The sequence below is a fragment of the Cylas formicarius genome, unplaced genomic scaffold (assembly GCF_029955315.1).
Source record: "Cylas formicarius isolate icCylForm1 unplaced genomic scaffold, icCylForm1.1 PGA_scaffold_8__14_contigs__length_24414737, whole genome shotgun sequence".
NCBI classification, from domain to species: domain Eukaryota; kingdom Metazoa; phylum Arthropoda; class Insecta; order Coleoptera; family Brentidae; genus Cylas; species Cylas formicarius.
In genome coordinates, this window is record NW_026844361.1 from 17436865 (window position 1) to 17459116 (window position 22252).

The 22252-nt window shown below is 35.8% G+C and overlaps 3 protein-coding genes across 4 annotated transcripts in view; 2 read left to right on the forward strand and 1 right to left on the reverse strand.

Moving 5' to 3' along the window:
• Positions 1 to 4: 4 nt before the first annotated feature.
• LOC132706187 (uncharacterized) lies at positions 5 to 1652 on the forward strand. Its single transcript, XM_060677367.1, has 2 exons — positions 5 to 585; positions 639 to 1652. The coding sequence occupies exons 1-2, from the start codon at positions 152 to 154 to the stop codon at positions 1561 to 1563; spliced, it is 1359 nt and encodes a 452-aa protein (XP_060533350.1). The 5' UTR covers positions 5 to 151; the 3' UTR covers positions 1564 to 1652.
• Positions 1653 to 2538: 886 nt separating this feature from the next.
• Positions 2539 to 5680, forward strand: LOC132706062 (septin-1). Of its 2 annotated transcripts, none has more exons than XM_060677138.1 (5): positions 2539 to 2761; positions 2835 to 3079; positions 3142 to 3400; positions 4680 to 5147; positions 5297 to 5680. In XM_060677138.1, the coding sequence occupies exons 2-5, from the start codon at positions 2872 to 2874 to the stop codon at positions 5418 to 5420; spliced, it is 1059 nt and encodes a 352-aa protein (XP_060533121.1). In that variant the 5' UTR covers positions 2539 to 2761; positions 2835 to 2871; the 3' UTR covers positions 5421 to 5680. The 2 variants fall into 2 exon arrangements, with proteins under 2 accessions (XP_060533121.1, XP_060533120.1); XM_060677137.1 differs by having other exon boundaries at positions 2541 to 2761; positions 2887 to 3079; positions 5297 to 5678.
• A 76-nt stretch (positions 5681 to 5756) lies between these two features.
• The window catches only part of LOC132706484 (voltage-dependent calcium channel subunit alpha-2/delta-3), a 40002-nt gene continuing 23506 nt past the window's right edge, over positions 5757 to 22252 (reverse strand). The window contains exons 14-26 of the mRNA XM_060677839.1: positions 21693 to 21773; positions 21562 to 21636; positions 21324 to 21500; positions 20682 to 20884; positions 16708 to 16817; positions 16552 to 16645; positions 14246 to 14356; positions 11555 to 11667; positions 11363 to 11502; positions 10620 to 10874; positions 8213 to 8598; positions 6654 to 6852; positions 5757 to 6000 (exon numbers count right to left, since the gene is read on the reverse strand). Of these exons, the coding sequence (XP_060533822.1) occupies positions 5893 to 6000; positions 6654 to 6852; positions 8213 to 8598; positions 10620 to 10874; positions 11363 to 11502; positions 11555 to 11667; positions 14246 to 14356; positions 16552 to 16645; positions 16708 to 16817; positions 20682 to 20884; positions 21324 to 21500; positions 21562 to 21636; positions 21693 to 21773 (2052 nt within the window). The 3' untranslated portion in view covers positions 5757 to 5892. The remainder of the gene's footprint in view (positions 6001 to 6653; positions 6853 to 8212; positions 8599 to 10619; positions 10875 to 11362; positions 11503 to 11554; positions 11668 to 14245; positions 14357 to 16551; positions 16646 to 16707; positions 16818 to 20681; positions 20885 to 21323; positions 21501 to 21561; positions 21637 to 21692; positions 21774 to 22252) is intronic.

Sequence of the window (22252 nt, forward strand, 5' to 3'; positions counted from 1 at the left end):
TATCTATGATGACAACCTCTTCTAGCGTAAGGAGCATTGAAAAATAAAAAACTGCATGGAATACTGACTACTATAAATTTTAATACGCTTTATTTGCATATTTATAACAATCAGTGGTGTGAATTCAAGTAATTTTGAAAACTTAAACGAAATGGGCAAATTAAACGTTACATTGATGAGGTACCTAACACCAGAAGACTTTAGAGTACTAGTCGCTATTGAAATGGGAATGAAAAATCACGAACTGGTTCCCGGTCCGATGGCAGCTTCAATCGCTAATTTGCAGCACGGAGGCGTTCACAAGTTGCTTCGCGAACTCTGCAAGCATAAATTATTAAGTTATGAGCGCGGCAAGAGATATGACGGTTACCGATTAACCAATACTGGCTATGACTATTTGGCTTTGCACTCGTTGACGAAACGTAACGTGATCGGATCATTTGGTAATCAGATAGGAGTGGGTAAAGAGAGTAACATTTACACTGTAGCCGATCCAGATGGGCGCGAGTTATGTTTAAAATTGCATAGACTTGGGAGAGTGTGCTTCAGAAAGGTTGCTGAAAAAAGGGATTATCACAAGCATAGGTGGGCGAGAATTAAATCACTAAAATAATCATAACTACAAATAATGGTTTCAGGAAATCGGCTTCATGGTTATACCTTTCTCGCATTTCTGCAACAAAAGAGTTTGCTTACATGAAAGCATTACATGATAGAAGCTTTCCTGTACCGAAACCAATTGATTTTAACCGACATTGTGTAGTTATGGAACTGGTACAAGGTACACTATTGAACCATGTGGCAGACGTACAAGATGTGGAAGTACTCTATGATGAATTGATGAATTTGATTGTAAACTTTGCTAATTCAGGGGTTATACATGGTGACTTTAATGAGTTTAACATTATTCTCAATGAAAATGAAAAACCAGTTGTAATTGATTTTCCGCAAATGATGTCCACTGAGCATCCAAACGCGGAAATGTATTTTAACAGAGATGTCACTTGTGTCCGGGAGTTTTTCAAGAAACGGTTCTGTTTCGAAAGCGAAACTTTCCCAATATTTTCCGATATTCAAAGAAGTGACACTTTAGATGCTGAAATTCTGTGTTCTGGGTTCACTAGACAAATGGCTAAAGATATTAATTTGGAATTAGGGTTTGAGGATTCTGAAGATAATGATAAACTTTCTTCCGACGAAGAATTCTTTGATGCCGAACCGGAAATTAATAAAAATTTTGAAACTCTAGGCGATCCTCGAAATCCAGTTTCCATTAATGATATATTCAGTAATACTGAAATGTTGAAAATGGATAAGTATTCTGATGACTCTTTCTCTGAAAGTGATTCTGAGCAATTTGAATCTGCAAGCATTAGATCAACAGTGACGACGATACATCCAGAAGAGATCAAAAGAAGAATTAAACTGGAGACAAAAAATAGAGTGAGAAACGCGCAGAGGAGAAAGTGCGTAGCTAAAGGTGAAGCAAACGCGGTCACCAGAACCAGAAGGGAAAACCGAGACATAGTGAAAACAAGCAAAGGAATCTGGGGTTACGAATAGACTTAGTTTTTCAAACAACATATGTCTTATATAAATAAGCTTTTCTTTTTTATATCGTTTTTTTTTGGAAAATGAATTTCCAAAATGCTGCTCCAATTTTAATGAATAATTCGAATATTGTTTCTTTTTTCATTCAACTCCCAAAAGTTTAGGAAATTAGTATATTATGCAAGAAGTGCGGCAAACGCCATTTAACTCACGAGTTTATTTGGCACGAGCGGACCAAGTGTTTAATAAACGAGTGAGTCAAAAAGTTTACAGACCGTGTTGCATACTATACTTTTTCTACGACCGTTAGTTTTTGGGTTCATTTTCGCGAATACATTCACTGACATGACTGTCAGAATTGACAAACGTCAAAATTCAAAGCGTGGGAAATATCTCCGAAAACATCCGATTGCTCCCAAACCCGTGCGGTAAAGTGGCTCGGATTCGTGGGAAACGAAACTGGCGTGGTAAAGCGACGCTTTCCCGCACGCTAGATCGGTGCGTAATTAGGTATTTTACAGACGGGAGTAGGAAAAATGTTTTACCAATTGACTTCTATAGGCTTTCCGATAAATTTGTTTTACAGTATTATTCAGCGACTTCAATTGCTTATGAATTTAATAGCGGTGGAATGAATTTGATAACGATGACGTTATTCCAAGTTTCATGATGTGCCCTTAAGGCAATGATTTTCGCGACGTAATGAGAAATAAAAAGTAAAAAAATTAAAAAAAAAATTAGTAGGCTACCTAAATTCCTTAATCATGTTCTCTGCGCTTTTGTTAGTTGTCAAAATCAAAAAAGGGAATGACTTAATAGATAACCGCAGAAACTAAACGGAATAACGTAACGTAATTAATAGTAACAAACTTAAATATTTTGGCTCAATTGATAGATAGGGGCCTGAGTGGCGAATTAATAATAACTAAATTTGAGTTCTGCTGATAACTGCAAGCTGAAAAAAAAGTTAGTTACATTTTGTTTGGTCGGGTTGGTTTTCATTCCGCACCAGACCACGCCTAAACCTTACCAATCAAAACGCTGTGCTTTGTTTTCATAATAATGGTGTTCGTTTAGATTTATGTGTTGTCCGGTGTCTTCGAAATTCCTCGTAGTTTTCCATTAATTTCCTAATTTTTCGTTTTTCCCTTGATTTCAATAGCATACACTGTAAAACTTGTGAATTATGTCAAGCGAATCTGTCAAAAATGTGAGTATTCATTTAATATTGGTTTTTGTTTATATCAAATGCATTTGTTTGCTTGAATGACAGTTTTTTTTAGTTCCATTACATCAAGTGCTATTTTGTCATTATTTTAAATGTATCATTTTAAGTTTTCAAGCATTGAAACTCCGGGTTATGTGGGTTTTGCGAATTTGCCGAACCAAGTGCACAGAAAATCGGTAAAGAAAGGGTTTGAATTCACCCTTATGGTCGTAGGGGAAAGCGGTTTGGGAAAATCCACTTTAGTAAATGCTCTATTTCTCACTGATTTGTATCCAGAAAGAGTGGTACCAGATGCCGTTGGTGAGAAGATATTTATTGATGTCTAGTTGCCCCTCAATTCAAGTGTTTTATGTTTTTTACAGAAAAACTTAAACAAACTGTTAAATTGGAGCCTTCCACGGTAGAAATTGAGGAAAGGGGGGTCAAGCTTCGGTTAACTGTAGTGGACACCCCAGGCTATGGAGATGCCATAGACAATACTGACTCATTTTCAGAAATTATTAGGTACATAGATGAGCAGTTTGAGAGATTTTTGAGAGATGAATCTGGTCTAAATAGGAAAAATATTATGGATAATAGGATACATTGTTGTTTTTATTTCATTTCTCCATTTGGGCATGGGTAAGTTAAACAAGAAAGTTTCAGTTATTTGTTTATTTAAATTAACAGGAAGTGATGATGCTATTTCCTTTTGCTTTAAATTGGATTGCGCAAATAATAGGGTCAGTGTCTAACAGTTTTTTAACAGTTAGGGATATTAGATATTCAGAGCAAATAAAATTAATATTTTGGGACCATGCCTTGCATTATTCTTAATATTGCTTAAGTATGATTAAAAACAAATTCACAGATGGTACCAAATCTGGTCAATTTTGTGTCCCTGATGCTTTATTTTATTGTGTAAGCTGTACTCTTAATATTTGTTTATTATTTTTCATTTTCAATTATATGAAAATAATAAAATTAATTTCTTTGTAAGCAAATTAATAGTGTGGTAAACCCATAAAAAAGTTTGCCAAATGTGTTGCATACTATACTTTGTCTACCACACTTATTTTTTGAATACATTCACTGACATGATTGTCAAATTGACAAACCGTTGTGGGTAATATGTTCAAAAACATCCGATTGCTGCCAATTGGTGTATAATTTCTCTGTTTTACAGAAGGTACTGAAAAAACAAATTTGACCCAGTTTTAGCAATAGGTCTTAGAAAGTACAAATACACAAAGCCAGGTAATAAGAACACCCGCTTATAGGCGCTTATAAAATACAGAGGTGACAGTTCGGAATTCAAACTGCTTAGTTCTTTGTAACTGCAATATCTAAAAACACCTTTTAACTTTGAAAAAGTCTCACAAAAATAAGCAAGAGCAGAAAATATTGAAAGACGCACGTGAAATAGAGTTTGAAAACAAAAAAGTCATTGTTTGCAAACCATATCGCTATTGTTAAGAGAATAACTATTTGTTACTTTAATGAACAATACATTTTGTTACAGTGTATCGAGTTCAATTTGATACATAAAACTATTATTCTGTGTATTATGTGTCAGTAAACTACTGTGGCAATGTCCAGTACTGGCAACATTATCTCAGCTCCTCCTTTTATTATATATTACACTAAACAAAATATGGGGCTGTACAAAATTCATGCAGACTTTCACAACTACCGGGCAAGGAATGACAATAACCTTGTGTCTAACTTCTGCCGACCCGATATTCGGCATTACAATTCTACCGACTAATGTTGAAGTCCTGGTGTATTTTAAAAGGTTATTTAAAAAAATCAAAAATTAATTTTTGCATTTGCTATTTAATTGGTTAAGTATTTGTTTTTCTCTCTGTATGAATGTTTACCAATAAACTATCCATTTTTATATATTTACAATCACTTCCAGATTAAAACCTTTAGATGTGGAGTTTATGAAGCAGCTTCATAACAAGGTGAATATAGTTCCTGTAATTGCCAAAGCAGATGTGTTGACCAAAAAAGAGATGCAGAAGTTGAAGAAGAAAGTGCTCGACGAGATCGCCGAACACGGCATCAAAATTTATTCATTGCCCGAATGCGATTCCGATGAGGACGAAGAGTACAAAGAGCAAGTGCGTCAGCTAAAACAGGCGGTACCCTTCGCGGTATGTGGCGCGAACACTCTGCTCGAGGTCAAGGGGCGGAAAGTCAGAGGTCGGTTGTACCCTTGGGGAGTGGTTGAGGTCGAGAATCCGGACCACTGCGACTTTATCAAGCTGCGCACCATGTTGATCACCCACATGCAGGATTTGCAGGAAATTACGCAGCAAGTGCATTACGAGAACTACAGGTCCGAAAGGCTGGCCAAGGGCGTACCACCTCCCAAGAGAAACACGTATGCTGTTTTTTATTGTTTATATTTGTCCCGTATATGAAAAAAATTATGTTTCGTCATATTCAGTACAACAAATCGACAAAAATATTGAATTTCAAAAATTAGGACAATAAAATATATTTCAGATAATATCTTTTTTATTTTTTCAGGATTGTGGATGAAAAAACGAATCTAGTCAGCGATAAAGATAAAATACTTCAAGAGAAGGAGGCGGAACTGAAGCGGATGCAGGAAATGATCGCGGCAATGCAAGCGAAAATGCAGCAGCAGTAGAGCCGTCGAAAGAATCTCTTCCACCAAGCTTTCCTTTCGAATCGAACATATCCTTAACCGTTGCCTATCGCAGATATATTATTTTTTGCTCAGATCTTATATATTTTTTCTAGGTTTATTATTATGAATTAAGCGTTCTACGCGTTAGGAGGCCATATTTTTTTACTTACTTAGCTCCTAAATAGGGTTCAGTTAAGGGAACCGCAGATTTGATATATAGTCCAAAGTATATATTATAGTATACATTTTCTAATTAAATATATATTCTTTCAAAACTTTGTTTTTCGATATTTTTTTTTGGTTGGGTTGGGGGAAATAATACCACAATGGTAGTAAAAAAAATTAACGTTGTATTTGTGGGAATGAAACAGTATTCGATAAACAAACTCATATTAATAGACTAAATGAAACTGCTAAAATATACAACAGTATCACAGTGTAAAGAAACAATTGAGCCAAAATGTAAGGACGATTAGCTTAGGCTAATAAACTTTATAACAGAATACAACGATATTAATATTGGTATAACGCTATCGGGTGATATGTTGGTCCCTGTACCGCAAAGTTTGATTTCGCTTTCCTGCAAGTGAAAAACTGGAGTGAGAACACTGCGTTGTCGAACTAAGCCCCGCCCACCTCGTCCAGAAACGCGCGATCCGATCAACATCGATAACGGTACGGAAGCCATGTTAATAGTGACTATTGCACCTCTTATTTTTACGTTGCTTTACTGTATTATTTGAAGCGCGACGCACTTAATAAAATTCAACACTAAAAACGGCGGAATACAGCTCTCCCATTAATAAAGTTTAAAGCGTCAGTAGTAATATAAGTTTCGAAAATAGCAAATAATGTGGGCTGCGAGAGGCTAAAATCCTTTTTTAAATCCTAATATCCTAATCATCATTTCTAAGTTAAAAGCTCTGTGTCTGCTTACTCATTTGGAAGTTTATCATTAAAATTAATTAGGTTGTGATTCTAAATCAGGCCAAAATTGTTGAAACAGACTTAATCTAAACTAACGTCAACAAAACAAAGAGCAAAAACTAAAAATGTTAGTTCAAAATAATGTCAGAAAAATGAGGTTCTAACTCGCTAATAACCAATATAATGACATACAGGTGAAGTTTTATAAGAGGTGCAAGAAGTCCCTATTATAACGTCTACTACTACGTCACTGCGTTAAAGTAGGCGGAGTGACGAGGCGCTTGCAACGTCTTGACTCATGCCTACCTTTTCGTTTCGGTTGATGCAACTCATGTACAAGCGTCGCGGCAAATCTTGCTGGTTCATGAAACAGGCCAGCGTCATGTTGTAATCGATCTGGGTCGGGTCGGGCATTGCGGGGAATATGTCCACCTTTTCCTGACACAGATTATTAATCACGATGAAAACCATGTTGCTGCCCGTCACCCGCTGAACGATGAAGGGCCTGTAGTTAAAAAAGTCAAACTCGGTTGATGGTCGCATCCGTTTAGACTGTTTCTCAATCTTTTTATTAACCTCAGCGCCAGTAGTGAATGTTAACTCTCTTGTCGCCCGCGCCGCCTTGACTAAAGTTCGTGAGACAATTTTAATTTTATATCTCAACTTATAAAAATTTCCCAGGCAGTAGGGGCTCGTCAAAGTGGCGTCATTTTCGTCGCTCCTCACATTGGCGTGACAAAAACACGACATGAAATTAACATGACAAAAACGACGTCGAATGTCGTCTTAAAATGATTCGATTAATTCTATATATGGACTCTAAACTTAATAATTAATTTAAGTTATTATCAAATTCTTCTATTTAAAATAATGATGTAGGAGAATATGTCTAGAGGGTATCCAACTAGTTTGTCAGAGTAATGTATTTCGTTTTTTATTGGCTTCAGAGAAAAATGTTAAATACAAAAGGTACAGACGAGAGTAAAAGAAACATTCTAAAATTATTTTTAAATTTAAATGTTCATAAATATGTGAGATATCAAACTTACATTTTCAAATGGGCCACCCTATATATTTTATATTTTATACTCAATCACCCACCACCCAAAAAATGCACCGTTTCGGACAGATTTATTTTTATAATGTCAACAATTTTATAAAGTGGTACAGTCATTTATCCCATACTTGTCTTGAAGTTAGTTCGAATCAATTATACAAGTAGCCAACAAGAAGCAGTATATTATACTTCAATTTTTAAATGACAGGCTCATATTTATTCATTATCATCATCATCATTCATCATATCATATCATCATTCTCCATTTTCAGCAATCGCAAAAGACATTCTAAGTAATTTAAAGCGGCAGTTTCTGTGTGATTTACTTACGATTTTTCCCACTGCAAAAAGAAAAAAACAATTTAAACATCGTCATATTTTGGGCCGCAAAGGCCAAAATCTGAGGTAAAAAAAGCGTCACTTAAATGACGTCTAAGACATTAGTAGGTCAAACTCAAGTCCTGCTGACGTCATATATAACGTCATTTTTTGTGACTAGTTAAGACGTCATGTTGACGGCCCTCTGCTGACTGAGTAATAATAATAAACTTAAATGCAATTAAACATTTCACTAAAAGGAAACCGTTAGCGAAAATAGTATTCTTCTTCACAACTAATAAGAAATGCGGTAAACATTTGAACTACCAAGAAGCGCAGACAGGAAAGAGATTTCATAATTTAGTGGATGTTTAATTAAAGAAAACCTCTTGCGTTTGGATGATCTAGCGCACAAAGAAAGATTAATTTCCAAATTAAGTATTAGCATTTATAACCTAAAAATTTTTGCTAAATCGGAAAACTCGAATACCTCGAACAGTTTCCCATGGTTTTGTTGTAGCCGCTGTTGGAAATATTCCGGTCGGTGTAATGGACGAGATTGTACAACCACATCTCGTTATCGCATGGTTCCGGTTTGGTTTTTTGCATGGTGGCGCTCTCGTCGAACGCTTTATCGTTAACGAGCTCATCGTGGTGATTGTAGTCGTGGTCCTCGCGCGGAGCCTCGTCCTCCGCGTCCTCGTTGTCCGACACGACAATCACCGGCTCGAGTTGGTTCGGAAAAGTGTGTTCCTTGTAAAAGTGACCGGCCTCGTAGTAATCCGGGTGACGGTGCACGTTTCCGGTCACGACGTGAGCGAAGAAAATCAGGGTGGAGACGGTCCATTCGAAAATCGCAGTCAAGTAAAATGAGGGCTGAAAATCGTTACCCGAAAATTTCTTATGTAAAACATGCGCATTTTTTTTAAATATTAAAATAAAAAGTTTGGAGAGAAACCATAATCGAACATATATTTACGAAACGTTAGGAACACTCTTCTTGAAGTTTGTTCATTTAGATACTGTGCGTTCAATTTATCATTTTAATTGGCTGTAACTTTTTTGTTTTAAGAGATATCAAGGTAAACAAAAAGCAAAATGTAGGGTTAGTAATTTTTTGCAAGTGACGTATAAAACAAAACACTACAAATTTTCTGACATATATGCCTAAGAACATAAATAAAAATAATAATAAAAAAAAAATGAAATGTTATGCATATTATATACGTGTTTCATAGAATATCTTATTCCGATTATATGTTAGTCAACTCGTTTTTGACAAATAGGCAAAAATAGGAAATTTTTAAATAATTTCAAGGGGTGCCCTGACTGATAAATATATATTATGATATATTAGTTGATGGTTGAATTATTGCCCAAGTCATTATTATTAAAATAGTTTTTCGCGAATTTAGCACAATGTAAGGAGTGATATGTTTCAAGTATGCTTTCTAAATAATAAAAGTGCAACCGCAGCTCGTCGTCGGTATATTACACTTTATCCAGAACGCTGAGCTCCTTCGAAACAGATATTTCCAAGGCTGGCAAAGACATTTGCAGAAAACGGTAACGTAATAAATGCTAAAAAGTTATGCCGGAATCGTAATGTCTTAAATGAAGAAAATAAAACAAACACATTAGGATTCTATGAAGCACATCCAGTTTCCTCTATTACTAGAGTATACTAGAGTATATATGCATTTTAGTTTCGTAAAATTTAAAAACTAAGTGAGGAGGATGCAGTTTTCTTTGATTTTTTTAAATAGACATAATGAGAATAACAATTTTTTGAAAAACATTTTATGGACTGATGAAAGTTCGTTCACTACAAAAAAGGGTTGTAACACACAAAATACGCGATATTGGTCTTTAAATAATCTTAGACAAATACAAGAAATAAAAACCCAGGGATACCAATCAATTAATGTATGGTGTGGTGTCATAGATGGGCATATTTTTGGTCTGATATTTATAGATCAAAAGTTAACTGGGGATCATTATTTGTAACTCTTGGAGCATCATATAGAACAATATATAGAAAACGGTGCAATTCCACATAATGTTGTGCAACTTAAAAATTTTCTTTCCATGGAATATCCCAGGGGTTGGATAGGGAACGGCGGAATTATGGATTAGCCAGCCCTGACTTAAATTTAATAGATTTTTTCTTTCTCTAACGTAGACAGTTAAAAAGAGAACAACCGCAGAACCGGGCGGAACGGTAAACGGATAGCTTAATGGCAATTAGTAAATATGTCGTTTGAATGGTATGAAGTTTATTAATCTGATAATCTATTATTATTTTTAATTTATTAAATTGTGATTTTTGATTTCTGATTATTTTGGACTGGGCTGGAACAAACGTCCCGTCATGTGCAATGGTTCTTTTCACTTCACTGATTTTTCTTGGTTATACTCTGCAACACTTACAGTTTTTTAAAGAAATCGTCCATTGGCACTTTTTTAATAATATATTTTGGAAAAAAATAGCTGGTAAATTTATCTCATATCATATCATCACTGTGATCGTTATATTATAGTCTATTTAATACATATATGATATACAGGGTGCTCCATTAAAAAATATGATGGCGTCAGATGTCAGAAAATTGAGAGTGTTTTGTTTTATACGTCACTAACCCTAAATTTTGTTTTTTCTTTACCTTGATATCTCTAAGAACAAAAAAGCTAGATGTTATCAAGATAAATTGAACGTACGATACCAACCCCATAAACATAAAACCCAACCAACCCAACATAAAAAAAAAATTCTTAAATTTGTTGTATATTGTATTTAATTGTTGCTTTTTGCTTAACCATTATGTACACATGGTTCGAACTGCGAGTGTAACCAATAAAATTTTTGTTCCACTTATTATATCGGCCATCTTACTAACCATCAGTAGCGTATTAGCCGGGCTCGAAGAGTCCTGACCTTCGGGGCAGAGCCCCTGATAGTCGAACATCCGGTGAGCCCTGTAGATGCCTTCGTCCACTAACTGCGTCATTATGTCGGGTCGCACTTTCCCGAAGAAGTAGCCCGTCTCTTGCAGGTTATCGCTTATGATTACGAATCCGCTATCGTCGAGCATGACACAGTGCAATTCCTCAGACTCGCAAGTCTTTTTACACGCCTTCGCCATGTCGCCGCACTGCAAAAAGAATACGACGTTTCGACCTCAGCACACCAACGTCGAATAAGCCGGAAACACCCTAAATTATCCTTTTGAAATCATTATTATTAATCTAACAATATATTTTAGTTTTATGCGCAACAAATTACCCAACCAGGTTTTTCGACGTAGTACGTAGAAAAAACATTTTTAATCACTCCATATTGTAAAACGCAGGGAGAGGCGAGAGGTCCTAACTTAGGAGGCTGAGTTACACTTTAATTTACGTTGGCCGCCGTATTTTAGAATTTGTATTTCGGATGTAAGTAGTTGATCTACCTGTCTTCTGCATCCACCGTTTCTCGGGTGAAATCTGGTAAATAAGGGAAAGATTCCTAGCCAAAGTTGCACCGCTCAACGACAGATGGCAGCACAAATGAAATTACAAAACTAATCCAAGACCTAAGTTTCACCGTTCATCTACAGATGGCAGCACCCTAGCAAAACTATCGTAAAGGAGCGCTTACGTTGTAAGTGATTTTCTTGAACAGATTCATGAGCGCCGAATGGTAGAACTGGTAGCCCACTACGGCCGCCGGGGCTTTTCTGCCGCCCTCTTCTTTGAATATCGCGTGACTCACCGTGACCAGCGTATTATTCGCGTCTCCTAAAAGAATGCCGCATCCAACACTCCATAAAATCCAGCAAAGCGTGCTCACCTATCTCGTATGGCACGGAGTATACGAAATTGCTGGGGTCAATGTAGTGGTGTTCCACTGCTCTTTTGTACCAGACCTCATCGATGGCCTTGTTGTGTATCCGATGAAAGTGTCTATTCGAGAGGAAGTAATCGAAAAGTTCGGTCTCTTAGATTACTATAGAGCACGGATTGCTAATAAGGAGATAACTCACAATGAGCCTGAAATTTGCGTTCCAATGTAAATAACTTTTAAAAATAAACCTATTTTCTATATACAACACATTCATTCAAGCAAATCGTTTGTCAAAATCTTACTAGGTTTTCAGTTAAGATTTATTCAGGTCGTCAAGTTCCTCGAAAACCAACTATTCGATTTATCTCCTTATTTATAGCAGTATATAAAGGGTGTCCCGAAATTAGACTTGAATATTTTAACCACTTATTCTGTGACCCAAAGTAAGGATAAAAGTTCATATAAAATAGGGTAAAAAAACGTCTTAGTTTTTAACATACAGGGTGTTAAATTTGAAGAGGTGATGGCGATTTTTTGTAAATATTTTCGAAACACGTAAATATTTTTAAATAAAATTTGGTACAGTTACTAAACTTTTTAAGCTCCATTTAACGAAGGAGAACTTAGCATTGGATTGCCTTCAGCGGTGGGTGACGCAGGGGAGGCGTGGTAAAAATTTGGAACAAATCTTTTGTTTGCCGAATTTGGACTGCAGAATTTGGAATACTTATGTTTTCTACGAAAATAAGGTACCCGTGTCGCACCTCGCTAGAACACACCGTTTCCGAGAAAAACGTTTTTGAAAATTAATTAATTTAATTAAATATTATTAATTTTAATGTTTACAATCGAAGTGCGGATAATCATTAGTAAGCCTTGGAAGTTAATGAAAGCTTTCATTTGTTTGTGTTGCTGGCAAAATAAAAATTAGATGTCAATTATATGTCAGCTCTCGACGATCCGATACTCGACGATTAAGATTAGGATCTCTTGTATCGCTTCCCCAGCTCTGCCATTGCAAAAGCCATATACAACATGAATATCTGCTAACTTTCTATTTGAAAACAACTTCATCAGAATTAAATAAAGTCGAACTTCGATAACTCGATTTTTTGATAAGTCGAACCAAATTGGTTGGCAATAGCGTCAAAAGTAGGAAATGCGTGTTAGTTAGTTTGTCCTGATTAATCGAACTTCGATTACTCGAATATCTTGATAACTCGAACGAAACATTTGGTGCCAACTTCGATAAATCGAATTTTCTCGGGGAACCCCATAATTACGACCGATCTTAACCTGTCTTTTTAACGTATCTATGCAAGCAGTTCAGTTTCTGTGCTTGCTAAGTTCACTTGTATGACTTACTAGTTAATACTAAGTGAAAAATACTGTCCCTATTCAATTTACACATTATATGAAAGACATACTTTAAAAGCTTTGTCTGTTGATCAAAAATTCAAGGTTATAAAAGAAGTGGAAAGTGGCTCAAAAAATAAAGATGTAGCAGTGCAGTATGGGATTTCGGCAAGTACAGTGTCTACAATTTTGAAAAATAAACATTCGGTCATCACCGCAATGGAACGTTTCGAAGAAAACAAAAACAATAACGTTACACTAATGGATTGTGTTGACGACGTAACTACCGCACGGAATATCGACGTTAAGCCTGAAACAATTTCCAATTGTTTTAAAAAAGCCGGTTTTGGTCAGTATTCTGAATGGGAAGAAAAAGATGAGATTCCCTTGATTTTTCTAAGTGAAAGCCTGAAAGAAAAGAGTGAAGACGAAATCCAAATAGAAATCGAGTTTAAAGCTTGGACAAACATTAGAGGTACAGCAGAAGGTAGCACCATCAACGATTTTATACATGTGGATGAGGATATTGTTACTTCAGAGTTTCCTACTGATGAAGATATTATCGAGTCCTGCAGATCCGAACCGGTACAGTTAAACATCGAAGATGACTGTGAAAGTGACACGAATACACAACCGATTCCCTCTATGATTGTTTAAATAAAATTGAAGCTTTTGTTGAAAACCAAAATAATAAATCCGGTCGTCAGTCGAATTTTTTTTCCAGTGAAAGAGTAAACTTTAATATGTACATTTGTAGTTTTTATTGATAACTCGAAATCTTGATACTTCGAAATTTTCATGTGTCAAATCGCAGTTCGACTTATCGAAGTTCGACTGTAGTTTATTTTTCATCAACAATCAATCTTCTTTAAAATGTAAAGTTTATAATTTTTATTAGAATAATTAGCTTTACAGTTGATAGTTTGATTTGTCTTTCGTTAATAAAAGTATTTATAAGAACAATCCAAGTAAAAACTATTTTTTACCAACAACGAACAAAATTGAAAGCTGTCGAATAATTGACATTTAATTTTTATTTACCCAGCAGCACAAAAAAAATTAAATGATTATCTGCACTTCGACAGTAAATATTAAGATAAAAAAAAATATGCAATTAAATTTTCAAAAGCATTTTTTTCGAAAGCGAGATGCGACAAGGGTGTGTGTTTCGAAAATATTTACTTCGTCAAATTTAACACCCTGTATGTTAAAAACTAAGACGTTTTGGACCCTAGTTTATATGAACTTTTATCGTTATTTTGGGTCACAGAAAAAGTGATTAAAATATTGACGTCTAATTTCGGAACGTCCTGTATAGCGTTCCGTAATTCTGTGACTTACTTTTCGTGGACGTTGTTGTCAATGTTTTGGGGAAAATTCTGCCATCTCGTGAGACCACTGTGCGTCGCCATGAACGCGACAACTATGCCTATGTTCCTTATTAATTCCGCTCTGCGTGCAAATAATATATACAACTCTATTAACTATTTGAATTTAGAAAGGTTACTGTAATTTTTTAGAATTTGTATCGCAGCATTTTTACCACATACAAGAAACAGTAGCATCAAATACAGTATATTCCGCCATATTTTTCTCGATAGCTAAACAAACAATTAAATATTATATCCTGGGCTGCATTAAGACGAAAGGGGCAAAACAGATTTTCACATACATTTTAGAGCACACAGAAAACCAGTGCCGCATTTGAACTACTACATAAACTACACTCTAAGACGTTAAGTACCTTTGGGATCGCCAAAGGGACCTTATTGGTTTAGATTATTTTGATTATTTGAAAGGAAGAAAGGTCAACATGTTTATTTTATTTGTAGCCTAAGGCAGCAAAGAAAAAACCTTAACAAGACTTGTCGATACCCGATACTACGCGCAGTTAAAAAACTAGGATTGGGATTTACGACCCATCGACTATAAGAGTGGATCTTTATATGTGGTTAATGTTCGATCCTTATAATTAATGCGTATTTCATAAAAATTTAAACTGATCGCCGCTTAAATAACGCTAAAGTAGATGTAATTCTAGTTTTTAATATCCAAAAAATATAACATTTTTTTTTCAAATTTAATATTTGTTATAATTAGAGTTAGGATTTTATGTAAAAAACATCTTTTTTATTATTAGGAATATCAACCCAATATCAATATTTTAGATATACCCGTTTTAGAACGAAATAATTAGATTAACGATATAAAAAATACATATTTCGCATAAAATGAAGCTTTAGTACATATTTTTAGTTGTTTTTATTTTTCGACCATATAAAATCGCATATTTTTGACCCATTCATTAGTTAATTACTGGGATTTTCCAGACGGATAAGATTAAAAATGAAATGTATCTGCAATATTGTGGACTTTTTATTTATAGCCTTCAAATCCCGTTACCTAAGGATTAAGCCCTGGTCCCTTTTCAATCTAATGTGATTTTAACAACCTCTTCTGAAAATTATCACTCATGGAGCTTGTGATTGAATGACATGCATCCCACCCTCTTCATATGTACTTTCGAAAATTTCCAAGCATTTTAAACATTTTATTTGTTGTCCGAGAGTGAACTATCATTGAATTCATGATGGCGAAAGTGAATTATCATTTGGTGTCAGTATGGATTAAAAATCGTCCAGAGCTATCTTTGGAAAAAGAAGTATTCTGCAAGGCTTGAGGAAAAGTGGAAAGTTCTCATTAATTAATTTGAAATATGTAATTGAATATATTTAAAACATTGCGATAAAAACTTATATTATATATATATTTTTATATCAAGCTGATTTATTATTAAATAATTAATAGTATACATTATGTTAAAATTAATATTTATCTTTAAGGTTACATGTGAGAAAAAACACAAATAAAAGTGGATGGGATAGAGTAAAGAAGAAGAGAGATTGCAACAGTGCATTTCAGCGGCATCTTCAAGAACTGATCGAGACAATTTGAATTTACGCTTAATAAGGTACAGAACACTAAATTTAAACAGTTTTTAAAAACCTCTTTGCAACAAAAATCTACCTCAGTACTATTTGCAAAAATTTAATTCAAGACATAAGAAATCATATTAAAAATCAGCATGTTTACATTATTGTAGACGAGACAACCGATGCCGCTGGTCGCTATGTTGCGAATGTATTGGTCGGTGTTTTGAATGAAAATGTTTTACCAACATCTTTTTTAATAAGTGCAAAACAGTTGGAAAAAAGTAACAATTTAGAGATTGCTTCTTTTTTTGCTCCAGCTACACACCAACTGATAAAATACTTCTCTTAGTGATTTAGCATATATTTGACATATTTTTCGGAAAAACCAAACATATTTAGGCGCATATTTTACGCATTTTTTGTGCATAAAAATCCGAACTCTAGTTATTATGCACTGAAACTTCTCGCATTACCGCAAATACTTCAAACGGCATTCATTTTACACCAATAAAACCTCAAAAAGTAACACATCATGCATCTTAAAAAGTGTAGCCCGTCAGAGAGAAATAAATCAGGTGTGTATACCATACCTTGGGATCAAAGCCATCAATATAGACATTGGTCTTTTTGACAGAGAAAATTCGTTCATTAGTTCAAAATAAACACATTCGACAAAGTGGTGAAAAAAAGGGAAACCGATCTGGAACCACTCACCCGTTCTCCTCCTTGGTCGACGTGGTGATGTTCTCGCTGAACCAAGAGGTGATTTTGGCGTCGGCAACCACTTTGCAGATCAACTTTCGATCGCCTGCAAGAGAAAAAACATATTCAGGAAGGGTGAAACGAAAAATCGCGGCGGTAGGATCATACATTCTTTGGTCCATTTCCAGCCCGGTCCGTCCATCTTTTTCAGGAAATGTAGAAATTCCTCTTCAGCAGTATCGAAGTAATGCTTGTCGTCGAAATATTTACAGTAATGCCTGCAGGAACACAACGATAAAGTTTACGCAACAACCCGAAAGAACTAAGGGAGTTATGTGCAGCAGTAGTTCAAATGAACTAGAAGACCGAAAAGCGATTGAAAAAGATTCTCGTCAGTTGATAACAATATAATAACGCAAACACAAGACAAAGCAAATTAGGTTGCTCTAAATAAAATTATACTAGTTTCAGATACACAATAAATTCTGTACTAAATTCGAAAATAAGCTAAGTCAATTTATTTGACGTCTCAAAACGTGATTTAATAATTCAACCAACTCGTTTTTGTTTAGTTATTTAGTTGTTTAGGATACGAATGTCTAGCGATTCTTGCGCTTTTGCTCATTTAATGTAAGATCACTTTGTTCTAGCTTTGATCATTTATCCCAATTTATTTTGGATTCTGAACTTGACTTTGTGAGTCATCGAACACAGTCTTCGAAGTGTTTTCGGAGCGCGAGCATTGAAGATACCAAGTGAGATTTTGGCGAAACGTCTGCAGGATTCCACTCGGAGTTCAACAAGCGAACGGATGATATCGCGGAATATAGTGTCATCATATATATATATATATATATATATATATATATATATATATATATATATATATATATATATATATATATATATATATATATATGCAAAAAGTGTTCGGAGTTCTTTACATAAGATGCCTTGGCTTCCACGATAGGTTGCAGTATGTTAGCTAGATATTTCTCCAGCTTCTGTGTTGGGGAATTGAAGGCGCTTACGATTGGTCTCAGTGGTACGTCGTTCTTGTGGATTTTTGGCAACTTTTTACAACTGATAAAGGAAATCAACATCGATCCACAAGATGTCTTGGCTAGCTTCGATGTGAAATCTCTGTACCCGAGTATACCTATTGACGAGGCTTTGGACCTGATTGCAATGAACGAAGACATACCATCACACGTCATACAGCTAGCGGAGCACTGCCTAAAGAACACGTACTTTAGATACGATGGTCAGCTCTATAGACAGACAGATGGCGCCCCAATGGGGTCATCACTTTCGCCAGCGATAGGAAACCTGTTCATGACCTATTTCGAAGCTAAAGCGATCCGAGAAAGTCAACTCAAGCCGAAGCTCTGGATCCGATACGTCGACGACATTTTTATCATATGGTCCCACGGGGAGGCCAAGCTAGATCATTTTCTAACTTACTTGAATTTTTTACACGATAGAATCGAGTTCACCATAGAAAAGGAGAAGGACAAACAACTACCATTTTTGGACGTCCTTTTGACACGATCAGACGGGAGAAAACTGCAAAATCAAGTATATCGCAAACCTACTCACACCGACAGGTACCTTAATGCACAATCGCACCATCACCCTAGTCAAATCCAGGCCGTTGCCAATACTCTGATCTGCAGATCGGTGAGACTCACAGACGAAATCCATAACAAGCAAGAAATGGAAAAAATCACACGAACACTCCGAGACAATAACTATACGGAGTCTACTATACGAAATGTCAAGAGGACGAAGACAAGGACACGGCGAGACTCAACTAAAGAACAGGAAAGGGAAGACATACCTTCAACTACTTTGCCATATGTAAAAGGAGTAACTGATCAAATAGGAAGGATTCTGAAACGACATCACATCAGAACAACATACAAACCACACAAAACAGTGGGTCAACTAATAGGAAATCCAAAGGACCCTTCTCACCTAGAAAATCAAGGAGTCTATCTAATCCCGTGTAGAGACTGTCCAAAATATCACATAGGACAAACTAACAGAAAAATATCAGCCAGAATCGAAGAACGCAAACTGGCTGTAAGCAACAAACAAATGACATCGGCAATCTACCGGCACTACCTGCAGACGGGTCACAGAATGAATTTTGGAGAAAGCAAGATCGCAAACATTACAAAATTCAAACAGAGAACAATAAGGGAAGCGATTGAAATTCAAAAACATGATAACATAAATAACAGAGATGATGCCTCAACCCTCCCTGCAGTTTGGAAAGTGGTACTAAACCACACTAACAGCGTGATTGCACAGCCTATTGTTTCCACCAATAGCGAGGTAGCACCGCTAGTCGCGGCAACCGTGTTCCCCACCCCGCCGCGATACAATTTACGACGGAGGGGACCGCGATTATAAAAAGCGCCGCACCGCACATTTTCACCTCAGTTTAAATGCGGACAAGTACGAGTGACATGGACGCGCGGGCTCTGAAGATGCCAAGTGATATTTTGGCGAAACGTCAGGCGAATGATCCTACTCCAGGGTCAAACAACGAACGGATGAACACCCGGATTACCACCAATATATATATATATATATATATATATATATATATATATATATATATATATATATTCTCACGTATTGATTCACGGATGGAAAAATGTGATGACACTATACTCCGGGATATCATCCGTTCGCTCGTTGAACTCCGACTGGAATCCTGCATCCGACTGGAATTCTGCAAATCCTGCATCCGACTGGAATCCTGCAGACGTTTCGCCAAAATCTCACTTGGCATCTTCAATGCTCGCGCTCCGAAAACACTTCGAACACTATATATATATATATATATATATATATATATATATATATATATATATATATATATATATATATATATATATATATATATATATATATATATATATATATATATATATATATATATATATATATATATATATATATATATATATATATATATATATATATATATATATATATATATATATATATATATATATATATATATATATATATATATATATATATATATATATATATATATATTCTCACGTATTGATTCACGGATGGAAAAATGTGATGACACTATATTCCGGGATATCATCCGTTCGCTCGTTGAACTCCGACTGGAATCCTGCATCCGACTGGAATCCTGCAAATCTTGCATCCGACTGGAATCCTGCAGACGTTTCGCCAAAATCTCACTTGGCATCTTCAATGCTCGCGCTCCGAAAACACTTCGAGTGTTCGAAGTGTTTTCGGAGCGCGAGCATTGAAGATGCCAAGTGAGATTTTGGCGAAACGTCTGCAGGATTCCAGTCGGATGCAAGATTTGCAGGATTCCAGTCGGATGCAGGATTCCAGTCGGAGTTCAACGAGCGAACGGATGATATCCCGGAATATAGTGTCATCATATATATATATATATATACAAAATCTTGTAAAATTTTACCTGTTTAAATTCGCGTTGTTGATATGGCTGGATTTTTTGGGAGATATATCGTGCGCTATTTCTATTAACATTCTGTTTCCTTTTTGCCTACTTCAAAAACGTAAGCGAGCATTTTGGTTGTTTTATTAAACAAAAATGGATACTAATGCTTTACTACGACATAAATACCACAGATATTACAAAAAGTTATTTGAATTGTATACTTATACGTTTTAGAGCACTGGAAATACGCAACAACGAAGACAGTAGCCCAGTAGCAAGTAGCACGACGACCAATACAACCAAACTGCGCATAAGCAAGGCTGTGTTGCCAAATCACATTTAATTTCATAAAAATCATGGGACATTTCAATAAAATAATATTTTCAAGATATAGAGCGCTACAAAAGAAATGACACGTTTTTGCAAAAAGGGCGTCCAAAAATATACAAACAAGCAAAGAGCTTTCAATCATCGAAATCATTGTAGACCTGCGTCATTGATGGTTTGAAAAGGTAACGACTACATCTAGTTAGAAAAATATGGGTAGTAAAAATTTTATATGGGACTAAAATTTGATCCTCGCTACCTTTATAAGAGTTATAAAGATTTTTAAAAAAATAACAAAAACATTTGGCACACAACAAAAAAAAACGTTAGTCGGGTTTCCACAGTCGCTTACCAATCAGGGTGGATCGTCCAGTTGCCGGTGAAAAATTGGGTCAACGCGCCCTTATCTGTCGAGCGGATCCTGTGGATATCGTTCTCGACTGGGTGCTGAACACGATTGAAACCGTACCTGTGCGGTAGGGCGATAACGACCGAGAACGGAGTGCCGTTGATGCCCCGGAAGAAGTAATGGCGCCTGCTAAGCACTATACGATGCTGAAAGTCAAAAAACACTTTTTGAACACTTGGGGGAGGATGGACCAAGGCGGCCCCTCTGGGGCATGGAGGCCCACCCTTTGGGTATTACCAGGGGAAAAATAGACCGCTTAAACATTCTAAAAAAAAAGCAATTTCATATTATTATAACCGAATCATAATTAATTTATTGAAAGAACTTTCGAAAATCTTAAAAATACCAATAACAATTTTTATAATCGATAGAAAAATAGTTACCAATTTTTAATAAATAATTATAATTATTATGTGAACATTATAAATAATTTGGATAAATTTAGTTAAAATTGGTCAAAAATAAATCGACTTGATGGTTAAAAGCCACAAAAAATGATAAAAAATAAAAAACATATTTTTTAGAGACAAGGCTGGGTAGAAAATTGGTTGGTTTTCGACTCATAGTTTTGATGGGGCAACTAACCATGTCGTCTATGTGGCTTTTGACCCGGAAGGTCGCGTTGCCCCTCTCTTGAAATATTATTTTACGCCTAAGCTCGAGCACGTCGTCGTTGAACCTTCTCGGCTCGTTATCGTCGTCTATGACTTCGACTTCCATGACGTCCACCCTGTTATAAGCGGGTTTCAATATCCCTTGGTACTGGAAAAGAACCGACGGGGTTAACCAAAACCACGTGGGCATGATGGTCAGGGTAACTTACCACCGGTCTCAAGTCGGGATGGGTCAATATGTAACCGTTGTTCGTTACTATAAAGCCGTACCCGTTCACGCCCAACTGAAAATTCAAACGGTAAGTACCGACAGACGAACCAAAATGATTCGTGACCTTACCCGATACGGTACCATCAACTTCTGGATGTACTCGATCGGGATATCGGTACCCGCCACGCCCAGCAAGTTAGCAACCCTTTCCTAGAACAGAAACCGAACCCGCTAGATGGTTGAAAAACGCGAATGTCGTCGATTAGGCTGGAGGCTACGGCTATTAACATTGACGCTTCTAGCCCTAAAGTCGATTTGGTCGGATAACGACAAAAACTAACGCCCAAACCGACCCAAGCTGACCACTAAGTTATTTTTAACGTTGTATAGAATACCTCAAATTACACATCGTTAGAAATTCAAAAATTTGAAAAACGACTGCGCTACATTTGAAATATACTATACGCTCTCACTATCATCTATGGCAGCTACACTCTATATCCTAAACACACAAAAAGTGGGCATCATATATTTTTTAATATAATAATAAATAATGATAAGGCATTTGGTGACATTTTACCAATCATCATGTTTGGTTATTTTGGTTTAATCTATGTTAAGAAAAATTGAAACAAATCATTGTTGTTTCTGTTTTGATTATGAGTCTTTCAGAATATATGCGTCAAAAT